General features: G+C 40.4%; 1 protein-coding gene across 1 annotated transcript; it reads left to right on the top strand.

Moving 5' to 3' along the window:
- The first annotated feature begins 8,052 nt into the window (after positions 1-8,052).
- Positions 8,053-12,752, top strand: LOC124277552. Its single transcript, XM_046713259.1, has 2 exons — positions 8,053-9,745; positions 11,332-12,752. Exons 1-2 carry the CDS (start codon positions 8,736-8,738, stop codon positions 11,363-11,365), a joined length of 1,044 nt encoding a protein of 347 aa, XP_046569215.1. The 5' UTR covers positions 8,053-8,735; the 3' UTR covers positions 11,366-12,752.
- Positions 12,753-14,775: the final 2,023 nt, after the last annotated feature.

The raw sequence follows: 14,775 nt of genomic DNA on the forward strand, positions 1-14,775 counted from the left end.
CTGTCATTTAGCAGTTTTCATTCCATCTGTCATTTAGCAGTTTTCTTTCCATCTGTCATTTAGCAGTTTTCTTTCCATCTGTCATTTAACAGTTTTCTTTCCATCTGTCATTTAGCAGTTTTCATTCCATCTGTCATTTAGCAGTTTTCTTTCCATCTGTCATTTAGCAGTTTTCATTCCATCTGTCATTTAGCAGTTTTCTTTCCATCTGTCATTTAGCAGTTTCCTTTCCATCTGTCATTTAGCAGTTTTCTTTAAATCTGTCATTTAGCAGTTTTCTTTCCACGACCAACAATACTTCCAAAATCGCTCACGGTTTTGGTAACTGATCCGTGCCATTCAGAAAAGCGTTTGATATAAGAAGCAATGAGCAGTTATAATACCCTAAAACACATGCATGGCTAGCTGTATTTACCGGTTATGGGTGCTTGTAAATGAAGAGTACGTTTAAAGATTCTGTAAATCATTTACTTTACATCACTCAACTGTAAACCTCTTCGAGTGGTATTCCAAATTCAAAAACAGTAAAGCCATGATGTCTTTGATATCCCCATGCGACAACCAGTTATGACAGCATCATTTAACCCTCTCTATGATCTATAGTGAATTCCACATTACTTAGGGGAAATTTGAAAAAAATATCATGGTTGTGATTTTGAGTATTTTTTTTCAAGAGCCTCTCCAGGTAATTGCATACATGGTTCGCTGGGTTCGACGCTGAAACCTGAGTTTCCTTTTGTGAATGAGGCTATTTATATATAACGTTATAAACAGCGATATTAAACTCTCCTAATGGTATCTCTGTACTAAACATCTTGACAAAGCCGTTGTCTCTAAAGCAAAATATCAGTTCCTTTTTAATGCGTAAATATACGTTTAACATGAGCTAAGAACGATCGGACGCCATGTATTAAAGGGTTTCAAGCCTGCAACATATGGATTCGACTCCAACCGCGCTCATACGTGAACTGATGAGGGAATATAGCGTACATAATTCACGCAGAATTAGATCACGGAATATGTGATACTCCATCTACGTTACTTTCATATATGGCTAGCTTGTCACATCCGTAAATCACCTCTGTGGGTGATTATGTCGAAAGGGATTACTTATCTCTCCGATTTCATCGAAGTTGGTTGAAATGAGTGTTCGAGGTGAGACATATATTAATCCCCTTGGCAAATGCCATGCGTATGTTATGGTCAAAAAGACTAGCAAGAGGGCTTAGCGATCACAGAAAAACAGCAGGCATCCCGTTGAAAACGCTCAAATACGAAGGTCTGTAAATTGAATGCATTATGCTCAAGTATCTTGCTTTCAACTGGGATTAACCTGAAGATTTACTTCATTTTCGTCACCTTGGGGAGCCGTGGACCCTGTGATAGACGGTAAGAAGTCGCTTCTGGTAAGGCAGCTGTAGATTAGGGGATTAGAAGAAGACGGGCCCCACATTTTATTGACCTCAGTATGAAGATACATTCACGAAAGACAAGCACCCGTGTTGCCTCTGGACCTTAGTAGAGGGGACTAAAGCGAGCTATTTTGAACATCTCATAATATAATCGGCGGCAAGGACTCCGAAATTGGACTTTTCATAAAATACATAAACATAGAAAATCCAATTACGACCTTGTCGCTGTCGGATCACCTTTGGGATAACATCCCCAGGGGCTTTGAGATGGATTGGATGTTGACAAACACCCTAATCTCCACGTGTTGCCATCAGAGTTTGTAAGGGATAACGTATGGGCCGTACAGGGAGGATGATTTACAGATGATGTGCAGGAACCCCGTGGAATCATACACCGCACGAGATCCTCTGTTTCAGCATGGAAACACACAAGATATTCTAAACTACACATACCGCCTTACCACTAATATTGTCATGTTTAACAGGACGCATTTGGTGTTAACAACTGCACAATGGAAAGGATGTATTTATGCAAATTAAATACAGCAATTGTTGTCTTGCTGGTTCTTTGAAGTTACTCAGCGGGCGTGATTCATTTTGTGTTGAAACATATTTATTCTCTCTCTACACAATTTTGAATACTTTTTGTTTTTTTAGAAAGTAGGCGCAAGGCTTTGATGTAACTACTTTGAAACAAATTCTATGGACATTAATACAAATAATATAACATTAAAATGAGGGATAAAAAACACGAAAACGCTACGAAGACGACGTATTACGGAAATATTATTATTATCCACACAGCGGGGATCGGTTATATCGCGCGTCGGCCTGAATCAAAGGGATGATGGACTGGGATGTGATGTTTTCAAACAATCTGGGATCATTACTTCGAAGCAAGTTCGGCTCCTTAAAGGGGCATGGTGGGCGAGCTGTCTAAGGCGCCAGGCTAGTGATCCATCGAGCTTGAGGTGTCGGGATCGAGCCCACCTGAGATCGGGTGCAAAAATCTTGGAGTCAACTTTGTGTTGACGCTTTCAGTTTTGTCACAACCCCTAGTGTACAGTAAACAACCCTGTGCTCTTAAACGAACCCACGAACCCGTTGGTATATGACCAGATGGTGGCCACATGAATACGTGAAAACACCCAGTTGCGGGTACAGCAACGTGCAGTTAAACTTGGACAAATTACTGTGACTATGTGTCCCAGTCCACCCAGCTGTGAATAAGTACCTCGAAAGGATGAGAAAGCCGCAATAACTCGGTGTGCCTAGTGGCTGCAAGAGTTGTATGCTCCCCAGGGAGTTGAGATTGATAATACGATGTGCGTTGAGATTGACATCCAATGATCGAGGGAAAATACCAGCGCCTTGAGCATGTACTAGTTGCGTGGATATGTGCGCTATATAAGTATCCTATCTTATTGACCTATAAGACCGATTGGCTGTTGGGTAGCCTAGTGGTCAAAGAGGCAGCTCGTCACGCTGAACGCTTGCATTCGATTCCCCACATGGGAAACAATGTGTGAAGCTCATTCCTCGTTTCCCTGGCTTGATATGGCTGGGAAATTATTGAAAGCGGCGAAAACCCCAACTCATTTACTCCTTTAAGACCACTGGACCACTCGTGATGCCTTACTTTGCTTGGCTTGAAGTTATTTAACATGAGAAGACAGAAGGATGAGATTGCTCAAAACATAATCCGTTTTTGTTTCTGCAGTATTTTTGAAAGTTATACTGACATTATATAAGCGGAGTAGCCTATAGTGGTTGAAGCTTTTGTTCATCTCGCCGACTACCCGGGTTCGATTCCCAATATGGGTACGTTTGGTGTCTTTCGACTTGATAGTGCATGAATGCTGCTAAAACGTCGTACAATTCATCACTCACTCATACATAAATAGTGAAACCTTGCCAAGCGGATACACGCAATTAATGGCAACCCCTATGAACCCCTAGACAAGACGCGCTGTCATATTATATTTATGCACTTGCCATGACGACCGCGTTAATAGCAAATTTGACGTTCTGAAAGATGTTATACCGTTGACACTTTAACCTGATCTCATACCGTTTAATAGGAAATTATTTCATACTCGTCATGTTTTATTTTCATTCGGAAAATTCAGTGATGACCTATTCAACTTATAAACGTGTATTTGTAAAATATGTAAATTGTCTTGAGCTTTAGGGCTTTTTCTGTGTATTTCACTCATGTAGACAAGGTTGCATGTTACAAAGGTATCAAGTTCTGCGTCCGCCTTCAGTACTTCACTCACGCGTGTGTAATAACCTGCTGCAAGCCTAACTGTTCATATACAAACGGCAGCCATGTAAGGAGCGATCACAAATGTACGGAAGCCTATTGCAACCACTTTTGTAGCATACATTTTTTCAGCCAAAGTTTTGTCAGTGCTTGGGAGGGTTTTCTTTCAATTTCAATTATTTTCTCGCTGCTTTTATTAATTTCTCGTTTCTTCGAGTATTTTCTCGTTGCTTCAAGTTTAAAATGTGACATCTCGAGTTTTTTAAAGAAACTTAAGGTAACAAGAAAATATTTAAAGTAACGAGAAATAAATCGAAATTGCAAGTTTTTTAATGAAACATGAAGTAACGTGATAATAACTGAAGCAGCGAGAAAAATACTCGAAATTTCAAGAAAATATTTGAAATGACGAGAAAATAATAGAACTTCTTTTATTTCGTGAGTGCGACGTTTTGATACAGATATTTGTACTGTTGTAAAGCAGGAAAATGCTGACAATAGTGCAAGAAGTTGTTATCCATAAAGTTTGTCTATTATGACAATCGAAGCAGCGAGAAATTACTCGAAACTTGAAGGAACGAATAAATATTTGAAGTAATAAGAAAATGATATAAATAAGGAGAAAATACTCTTAATCACACACAATAATCGAAGCAAAGAGAAATTATGCTGAAAAAATATTTTATGCCACAATTATGGCACCATTAGGTTTTCGTACATATGCAACCTGCAGGCTTGTCTGGTTTCGTCATGGCGTACCGTGTACCTGTTATCCGAGCTCCTTGACATCAACAACATCCGTCACGTGACTTTCTAGCCGCTATGTCAGTCCTCACCGTCTAGAGTCGACCCGACACGCTATCCACGTACACCGTTTGTTGATGATCGTTCGGTCGTAATGGCCTACAACGGACGCATTGAAAGGGGCTCCCTTGGATATTAAGTGTGATATTAAGGGGCAACATAAGCTTGGATGGCCAGGCTCCTGTTTTACAAGACGGATCGGAGGATCTACGATGACGACCTTTTTGTTCTCGATGGCAACAGATCGAATTCTGGAAGAAAGGCTTATTTCTTTGCTCTCTAAGGAATGTTAAACTATAACGACAATCATTGTGGTGGACTAAATAGACGATTGTGACACGTCATGACAATTAAAATTCCTGTTAAGCCCCCCTTCTTACAAAAATATGTGTGTGTATGGAGCATTGTTCCGACGGCTCGGCCGCCCACCCGAGAAGGCTATCGCTTTCCTCTTATGAAACCCAACACCTCTCTCTGCTTGAGTCTCCGATCTTGATGTTGATCCAGGGGTTAAAGCACAAGTACCAGGGTGATGGGAGGTACAGACAGTCATATGTTCTTGAAATATGAGGTTCTTATTACCTCGTCTGTAGTAATGGTGATGAAGACGATAAAGTAATAAATACTTGCTTTATGAGATCCTCCAGTCTCAATGGAGGCAAGTCGTGGGCAATTAGATTACGCGTGGGGCTATCTGGTCATCGGCATATTGTTCATTCCGTCCAGGAGTATGTCTCAATCTGAGTGTAAGTTGAAACCCTTGTAAATCCTCCTTGCCATTATAAACGAGGAAAATTTAGGAAAATGTTTTTATATTTTAAGTGAACATTAAACGGAGACATGGTTCGTAAGACCAAGGTAGACTGTAGCTGAAATGTAAAATATCAACTGTTTTTCATAAATATGGAATTTCATAACGAAGTAAAGGAAATGTTACTCAAACACCCTGGCGACATTACATATCACGCTGCGCGTATGATAATGAGAGAAACTAGCATCTGTTGGAGAAACAGTCAGGGTATTCTTGTTGGGTTGGTTGTGTTTTTGTTTAGGACTGCACTCTACAATATTCCAGCTATATATCGGCGTTCTGTAAATATTCGAGTCTGGACCAGACAATCTTGTGATCAACAGCATGAACATCGGTCTACGCATTTTGTAATACGATGACGTGTCAACCAAGTCAGCGAGCCTGACCACCCGATCCCGTTATTGACCTCTTACGACAAGCATGCGTAGCTGAAAATCAATTCTAACCCGGAACGTCACGGGTACACTCTTAATGAAACAGATTGTGTTAGTTCTGGGGTCGAATCAGAACACTCCTCTGACACTACCCACGGGGATGAATTGAGTATGGTTTAATCACTGACAAGCTACAATAATTATTCGATCTACCAGGCTAGCTGTGTTTTTTCTGGGTTCTAGCCCTTATTTTCCTGAATTGATTTGAGATAAATTGAATTTGGGACAGTCGAACCCTCGTCTCGCTGACGTACACCTCACAGAAGACTGACTATCACTGTGGCGGACCCCCTATTCTCCCCGATTATGCCCGTTGATGAGGAATAGCGTTCCGTACAGTTCACGCATCGACGTACAGATCTACATCCTTTAATTTATCACACCATCTTCTCGTGAGTTCGAATCCCATGTTTTCTCTGATTATGACCCTTGATCCGGCACCTGTAAACTCGATTTTGGTTTTATCAACTGCTCCACATCGGGCGTTTTCTCCAATAACATTATACGCCCCGAAACACTATAAAACCTCATTCACCCACACCTATCCCTAAGCTTAGTATCAGTTGCATGGCATCCATAAAACCATTATCACCATCATGCTTTATGTGCATATTTGTCCCTATTGCCAACCATATCACCTGACAACGATGAAATCGACATTCTGTTGCTGAACTGTGATACCCCTGGTGTGTCGTTTGTTAATATATAGTTAGTTAGTTAGTTAGTTAGTTAGTTAGTTAGTTAGTTAGTTAGTTAGTTAGTTAGTTAGTTAGTTAGTTAGTTAGTTAGTTATAAGTTAGTTAGTTATAAATGAAACACCGGAGTTAAAGAACACAGACATTTTCCTGTCCTTGGTTGCCTTGGTTGACTGTTGCAATCCCGCGCACGCACACGCACGCACACACACATACGCACGCACGCGCGCACACGCGCACACACACTGGACGCAAAAACAAACTGTTAGTAAAAATCATATGGGTGGTTGATTTAAAGTCAGTGATAAGACAATGGTGTCGTTGTACAAAGCAACCGTAGCGCTAAGACTACACAGTCCGTTTGAGTCAGAAACGGACCGATGAATTGCAAATTTTATCATTGTACAAAATTGCCTCATAAATATAAATAGTACGCATGTTTATCATTTACTAATACCCAACAGCTTTCTTATATATGAAAATTTTCCGGACTCCACCAAAAAAGTTGTTTAACAAACAATCATTAAAATATTGACACAGTTCACTATTTGTTACGAGGGAGAAGCCCAGAGAAAGGGACAGCCAGGTGTTAGAGAAGCACGTGCACAAGTGCCGACAAAGTTATTGATTCATAAACCTGTGCTGTGCCGTCTCCATCCTTTCTCGCACACCTGGCTGTCCCTTTCTCTGCACTCCTCCCTCGTAACAAATAGTGAACTGTGTCAATATTTTAATGATAGTTTGTTAAACAACTTTTTTATTTTTAGGACATAAATTCTGCACAAAACTCACAGAGTTGGTCTGACGTTTTTATTATGATCAGTGTTTCATTGAGTATTTTATGTTTATTAGTTTTCGAGTTAGATTTCAATTCATCGGTCCGCTTTTGAGCCAAACGGACTATACCTTAAGTCTATGTTAAGGTATGGGAGTTACGATCACCTTAGCGCTAAGATGTACAACGGCAATCAGGTGTTCGCAAGCAGAGTACGCATTGTCTGCTCTATTAAAGCAACATAGGACGAGATTAATCTTCCAGACCGTACCTTCGGTGCTGTTACAGCATTTACACTACTAGTATAGGAGTATCTACTGAATAACTGTGAACATATATTTTTTCAATTCGACTCACGACCATGTGTTTCGACTCACGACCCAATGATTTTTTTTAAACAAGTGAGTGAGTGAGTTTGGTTTTACGCCGCTTTGAGCAATATTCCAGCAATATTACGGCGGGGGACACCAGAAATGGGCTTCTCACACTGTACCCATGTGAGGAATCGAACCCGGGCCTTCGGCGTGACGAGCGAACGCTTTAACCACTAGGCTACCCCACCGCCCCGATTTTTAACAAAGTTGTTAACCCAGTACAGAAAATATGTAGGTGTATGTATGGCACATTTACTTACGCGTGACACCTTGTTACGAAATACGTAATTACGATACTGTACGTGCGTAACGACTTGAGTCAGACTGCGCCTTTTTCTAAAACGAGTATGCGCTGATATCAACAACAACGATAAGCTACTTCACAGCGGGGCTCCTATCGGAAAGATCGTATCAGTCAGAGAGATAGATGATATGGCGTGTGATACGCACGTCCAAGGATCAATCAGTTATCACATGTTGTTTCATCCGTACGCTCGTGATATTTTCAAATCAAGCTAGCAGTTTTCAGCTAATACAAATAAAGGCCGAGACTTCAAACCGCAAGATTTGGAGCACCTTGAAAATACGGTATCCGGATCCTGACAACGCGTTTGGCGAAGAACATGGAGCTGGTGTAGATTCTAGGACTGGATTTACACTTCATTTCTCTTCATGGCTAATGTTTACATGCTTGGAGACGAGCATGACAGGATCTGTGTCTATCTGTTGTGTGTAAAGTGTACTAGTCGGATCTCCTTCACCATGGAATAGTTGGAACAATTGCTTGCCTCAGTGCTATATCATATGTTGCAGGACATAACACCATGAGTATACATGGAGGTGCTCAGCACAAATAACTATCAAAAACTCCAGTGGAATATTACTGAGCATAACCATATCAGATTTTGCAGCGTAAGACCAAGATGTACCAAAGGAAAGGAATTTGGAGATGTTATGGAGAGAAATCGGTCTGATCTTATGTAATAGTACCCATTAACGGAAACTTGTCTTTATAACAATTGTTCAGCTGTTTTGTCTCTTCGTATAATGTGACAAAGGATTGTTGAAATGCAGCAAATATTTCCGTTTACCTGAGCATATCCGGGATTTTGTAGCCCTTAAAATCCTGAATTTCCTAAGTCGGTGTTATACGACCCCTGTAGAATGTCAAGTCCAGTTCGTAGGAGAAAGATGAATGAAGACTTCTGGCCATCGAGGAGATTTAACAGGAACGGTAACTCTAGCAACCTAACAACGGAAGTGACGTATACAGAAGACATGGTGTCTGAATGGCTGTGGAAGACTGTCGCGCCGTGCTTACTGTTGATTGGAACAACGGGAAACAGTTACGTCATCGTAATGATGTTCCGACTGAATCGCCAAATGAATAAATGCATACGATTCAATCTGTTAATGCTAGCTTTCACTGACATCATCATACTAATTACTGCACTGGGAAGAGTCTGGTTGGATTACATGTTTAACGTTGACATCCGGGCCATCTCTGACGTGGGCTGCAAGCTGCATGTGTTTATTCAATACACTTTCACTAGCATGTCTTCGTGGATTCTTGTCTCCTACAATCTTGAGATGTTTATAGGTGTTGCTTTCACATTCTACGGGATGTTGTGGAACACAGTGAGGAAGACACGACTGAGGCTCTTCCTCGTTTTCCTCTGTATCTCCTGCCTTAACTGCTTCTCCTTCTGGACCGTCGGCCTCAGGAGAAATGACATCATAACTGTTTGCCAGTCCACAGCCGTTGGCGTCGATGTCTACCGTGCAGATGTTTACGTTTGGGTGTACATGGTCCTGATGTCTTTTCTTCCTTTTACTCTTCTGGCGTTGCTGACAATTCTGACCATAAGATCAGTTGTTCATTCTAAACTCCAAGACGGTACTAAGCATGGCGGCAGAGAAGGAATCGGAGATTATAAACTACATAGATTAGTGCTGACCACAACATTTTTCCTGATTTCCACGTTCCCGTCAGCTGTTGTCATGGTTACCAACTCATATACTTGGACCGAGAGGGACGGGTTTGTCCAAGCAAGACTTTACCTGGCGTGGAGCATCGCAGCGCTGCTTCACTACACAAACTACGCCTTCAATTTTGTTATTTACACATTTCACAAGATTCGAGAGGAACAGCAGAAACGTGTACGGAAAAGGAGGTGCGGTTTCCATTATAAAACCTATCTCAAAATTCATTAGTCGTGGCAGGTCACCGGGTTCAAATCCTAACCCTATTCTGCTTCATTTTATTGTAGGTTTATTAGGCTTGAGTTAACCACGTTCAGAAGTCTCAACCCTTTCGACTTTTCTCCCAAATCAGAGTGACACGACGTCTGTATAATGCTGTTAAAATATGCGTTTAATACATCTAGTTCACACACGGGAGGGGAGTAGCCTAGTGGTTAAAGTGTTCGCTAGTCACGCCGAAGACCCGGGTTCGATTCCCCACATCAAGTCAAATCTGATAGGGCCAATTATCAGGAACGGTAGGGCCTTGTTAAAGCGTTTGCTCATCAGGTGTAAGACCCGGGTTTATTTCCCTATGGGTACAATGTGTGAAGGCTATTTCTGGTGTCCCGTGCCGTGATATTGCTGGAATATTGCGAAAAGCAGCGTTAGATTAAACTCACTCAGTAATTCATTCACCGCAATTCATGAACCGATTTGATAAAATATGAAAAACGTTTCCAACTTTATTATCTGTGTACATACGCGCCTGAAATACTGTCCTAGCCACAGTAATATAAGTATTAACACTAGTGGTGGCCCGATTAATTGAAATAATCGAAGATTGGTCGCGATGACTAAACGACCAAGCAATCGATCATGTTTTCTCATAATCGAACACAAACAACTTTGGAACACTTGCTTGCTTTAACAATATTTTTCACAAGGTTGGTTTTGTCTGTAACATTTCATAAGCACTACAAGCTCGTTCCAAGTCAGTACTGAATTTATCTTATGGTCCTAACATACTAGTCACACTTCAAAGATGTAAACTTTGCAAATTCATTTTGTGCAATTTGCAAACCACTCGAAAGAACTACATGTTTATGCTTTATTTTTGGTGCATTAACAAATATAACCAGGAAAATTTGATAAATGATGCTAACCAATTATTTTCGATTATTTATAGGTTGTAATGAACCAATCATCAATTATGAGATTTTAACCAATTCCCAACACTAAACGTGAAACGCCTGTAAATAGCCCAGTCTGGGACACGCAAACCAGGGACTGACATCATGACAACTATACCTGTTTTAAACGAACGATAACAGCAACCTGCCACCTGATATGAATTAGTCGCACATCACAACCTTCAAATTTTACTATTTCCGGAAGGTCTATTGGGGGCCTTTTACGTGAAATTCGATTGCAACATGGCAAGTTAAGACTTTTACGTTTTACTGAAGCAACATTTTTAATTGACAAAAAGTCCAAGCGAATCCGCGACATTGTGTTTATTGTAGCTCTCTCTAAATTGTGCATACTGCTGCACAATGCACTGGTAGCCTAGTGGTTAAAGCGTTCGCTCGTCACGCAGAAATACCCGGGTTCGATTTCCCACACGAGTACAATATGTGAAGCCCGTTTCATGTATCCCCGCCGTGATATTGCTGGAATATAGCTAAAAGCGGCGTAAAACTAAATACACTCACTCACTCACTCTTACTGTTACACCTGAATCATTTTTGATAATGCTTGTCAAACATTTAACAATATGTATCGAATTTGATTTTAGAATATCACAGATGTCACGGACGGGTCGACGGTAAGCTATTGGTCAGACCTGACGCCAGCGCCTGAACATCACTCCCAGAGATCGTCCCAGGCATACAGACACAGATATCTTCCACGTGCGACTTTACACAAGATGGATCATTCCACGTTTCCCTTGTCTACAAAACCAAATCCTGAACATTGCTCCGACTCAACTGTTCAAGAACAAAGAGTATGAGAGCGTAGTCTGATATATCTCCCAGCATCTCAACAGAGTGAGTGGGTGAAGTTTTACGCCGCTTTTAGCAATATTCCAGCAATATTACGGCGGGGGACACCAGAATTGAGCTTCACGCATTGTACCCATGTGGGGAATCGAACCTGGGTCTTTGGCGTCACGAAGGAACGCTTTACCCACTGGGCTACGTCACCGCCCAAATCTCCGCAGACGTGCAGCGTGATGTTTTCCCTCAAGAATTATGTTTGAATTGTGTTTCATATCATTACGACAATCAATAATGAAACAAAAGGACATGTGACTGTATTGATAACACGTATCCTTTTATATTCACTAGTCTTTGCCATATCGGCATTTGATTTTAGTCACAACACTACCTGTCTCAGTATCCGTAAACACATTAACGATTTCGTGTTCTCTGGGATTAAACATCCTGATTTAAAATGTTTCATGAATGCAATACTGAAAACGTTAGCATATCCCTAGGTCATACAGCTTTACAATCAATTCATAAAAGTACATTCTCTAATGAACTCATACAAAAATATATTTCATTCGCTAATAATTATTGATATAATAATGATGAGTCAAATATATGTTTGTGTTAACACTGAATTTAGTAGTTTTCTTTAAGGTACTTAAAGAGGTACTAATACATTTTTAATTTCAATTTGAAAATATTACGAAATTTCTAGGTACAAACAAACTGTAGACAAACAACCACATCCGTTAGTTAATTATTAATATAGAGCCGGATTGTTAAACAGAAGAAACAAAGATCAATGGCTAGAAAAGCGTCATCCTCACTTAAATGTTTCGCTTGCAAACTTGGTGTAGAAGATCATTTTGTTTCAATCTGTATTATTGTTGTGACCATAAAGAATATTTCTTACCGAAAAAATGTGGAGTTTTGTTACAAAATTGGTAAAGGTTGCCTAAGAAACTTTGAACTGTCGTGTCACTAGGCTCAAATGAAAGACAGAATTGTTTACTACATGGCGTGTTAATAATTATGGTATTGATTTACTTAATACACAATAAAAAAATTGACTGCCTTCCGGATTTGACGAACTTTCTCAAATATATTGAGGCAATGTCTGTAACAGTCACTTTGACATTATCTCAGTGCATAATGAGAATGTACCTGCACACATAAGCAAATTTAAAGTTAACCAAACATACAACGGCTTAAAAAATATTTTGGCTTGTTTCTCACTAAAGAGACTGTTGTGACAAGCAGCTCGTCCCTGTGTTCTAACCCGTGAAGATCCGGGTTAGAAATGATCTTCAGTAACCCATGCTTGTCGAAAGAGGCGACTAACGGGATCGGGTGGTCATCGGGTGACTTGGTTGACACTTGTCATCGTATCCCAATTGCGTAGATCGATGCTCATGATGTTGATCACTGGATTCGTTTATTTACAGACCCCGCCATATAGCTAGAATATTGCTGTGTGCGGCGTAAAACTAAATTCACTCACTCACTCACTGTGTTCTAGCGGAACCTTTAATCAACACTACGTGTAAGTACAGTTTGCTGTGTTATGCGCTTGTTGATCCAAAACTAGACTAGTTTACGAACTTACCCGAGTTCGCTCCGAATACCAACCAGGAAGTGATTTATTGAGATAAGGTGACCTCGGGGTGACTGAGTGATTGACATATTGCCACTCAATCTATTACCTCTGACCCTGTTAGTGGCATATTACATGATAGAAAGTGTTTAAAAGGCATATATCCAGCTGCTTGTCGATAAGCTTCGTAGAACGTTATCGTAAGACATTTGAACTCATATGCTCATATTATGCAAGATAGCAATGTCGAGGTTGAGTGTGGTATTATGTGGGACATGTGATATCAGTATCATGGTAGTGTTTGGTCGTGTGTACCACGTGTACCACTCCTCTGAGACGCCAGTATCAAGATAGTGTTGGATCTCGTGTATAACAAATGACCGTCCCCGTACAGGCAGGCCTCGAGTCACCACTGTAACCCAAGTTCGGTACATCCAGGAACTACATTTGCATGATCGTACTGCCACGGGTGAGAGCACAGCAGCCAGGGTGCCTGGACTTCCCAGGATATCCGGTCCAACTGTACGGAACAGGTTTAGAGAGATTGGACTGAGAGCCAAGAGATCCGACGTCGGGCCCATGCTACGTCGTCACCATGGCGCTCAACGTCTCCGTTATCTAAAATTATCCACTTGGTTGTATAGACATTTCCTTCTTCTAAATTGATGCAAAAATTCATTTCCTAAAGTCTATTTGTGGACGAGTTATACATGTTTGAAAATACAACATTTTCGCAACAGATTTCTGGGTAATGCGTTTCTTTTTGTGAATAGTATATATATGCATATACAATAAATTAAAAAGTATTAATTGCTTTCTTAATTATATACTATAGCCAGCTTTACTTATAAGATTGAATGAAATCGCTACATGTTCATTTACCCTTAACGACATTGAATAGACAGATGACAAGAACTACGAACATGTTCCAGTTATGCCTACGTTTCATCGTCTAACATGTGTAAAGATTAAGAATATGGTGATCTACGCTATATGTGTCAATTTCTTATTTAGTGTTTAAGCAAAGAATAACTTTCAAAGAATAGACAGAACGTACAGCCATCATCTGCGTATAATTTGATATTGTGCATGGAAAATGTAGATAATGAAAATATAGATCATAATATTGAAACTGTAAGCGGCAGGATCGGAGTATTCCGTATACTCTCATTCAACTGACTTTAACCTGAAAGAAATATGTACATTGTCAACAATGTTGTTCGCTGGCGGGCTCGCTGACATCGGTACGCAGGATTTTGTGAGGGTCCTTCCCTTCATCTTGGGATCGTTTGTACATAAATATGTGACGTAGGTACTCCGAATCATTCTGACTAGCTGCGTGTTCTAGCTGCACAGAAACTGACAGTTTCGTATGAATACATGTATATCAAATTACTGTATTATTTCTGTTAATTTTCTAGTTATCGCTACGGCACTCTTTCTGTGCATATTTTAAAATTATTGAGCTAATGCATGCTACGAGCAGACAAATCAATGTCTGAAAATTTGAGAACAGTTTGCTACACAGTGTAAAATCTTAATTTTTCATTGTTTACATTTCAAATAAGAGCTGCCTTACGAGCACAGCGTTCCTTTCACACTCAATCATGTTGCGTTTGATTTCATCTAGACACTTGGTATTGGTGACAAAGAT

This window comes from Haliotis rubra, unplaced genomic scaffold (assembly GCF_003918875.1).
Source record: "Haliotis rubra isolate DU_JTF1 unplaced genomic scaffold, ASM391887v1 Scf223, whole genome shotgun sequence".
NCBI classification, from domain to species: Eukaryota; Metazoa; Mollusca; class Gastropoda; order Lepetellida; family Haliotidae; genus Haliotis; species Haliotis rubra.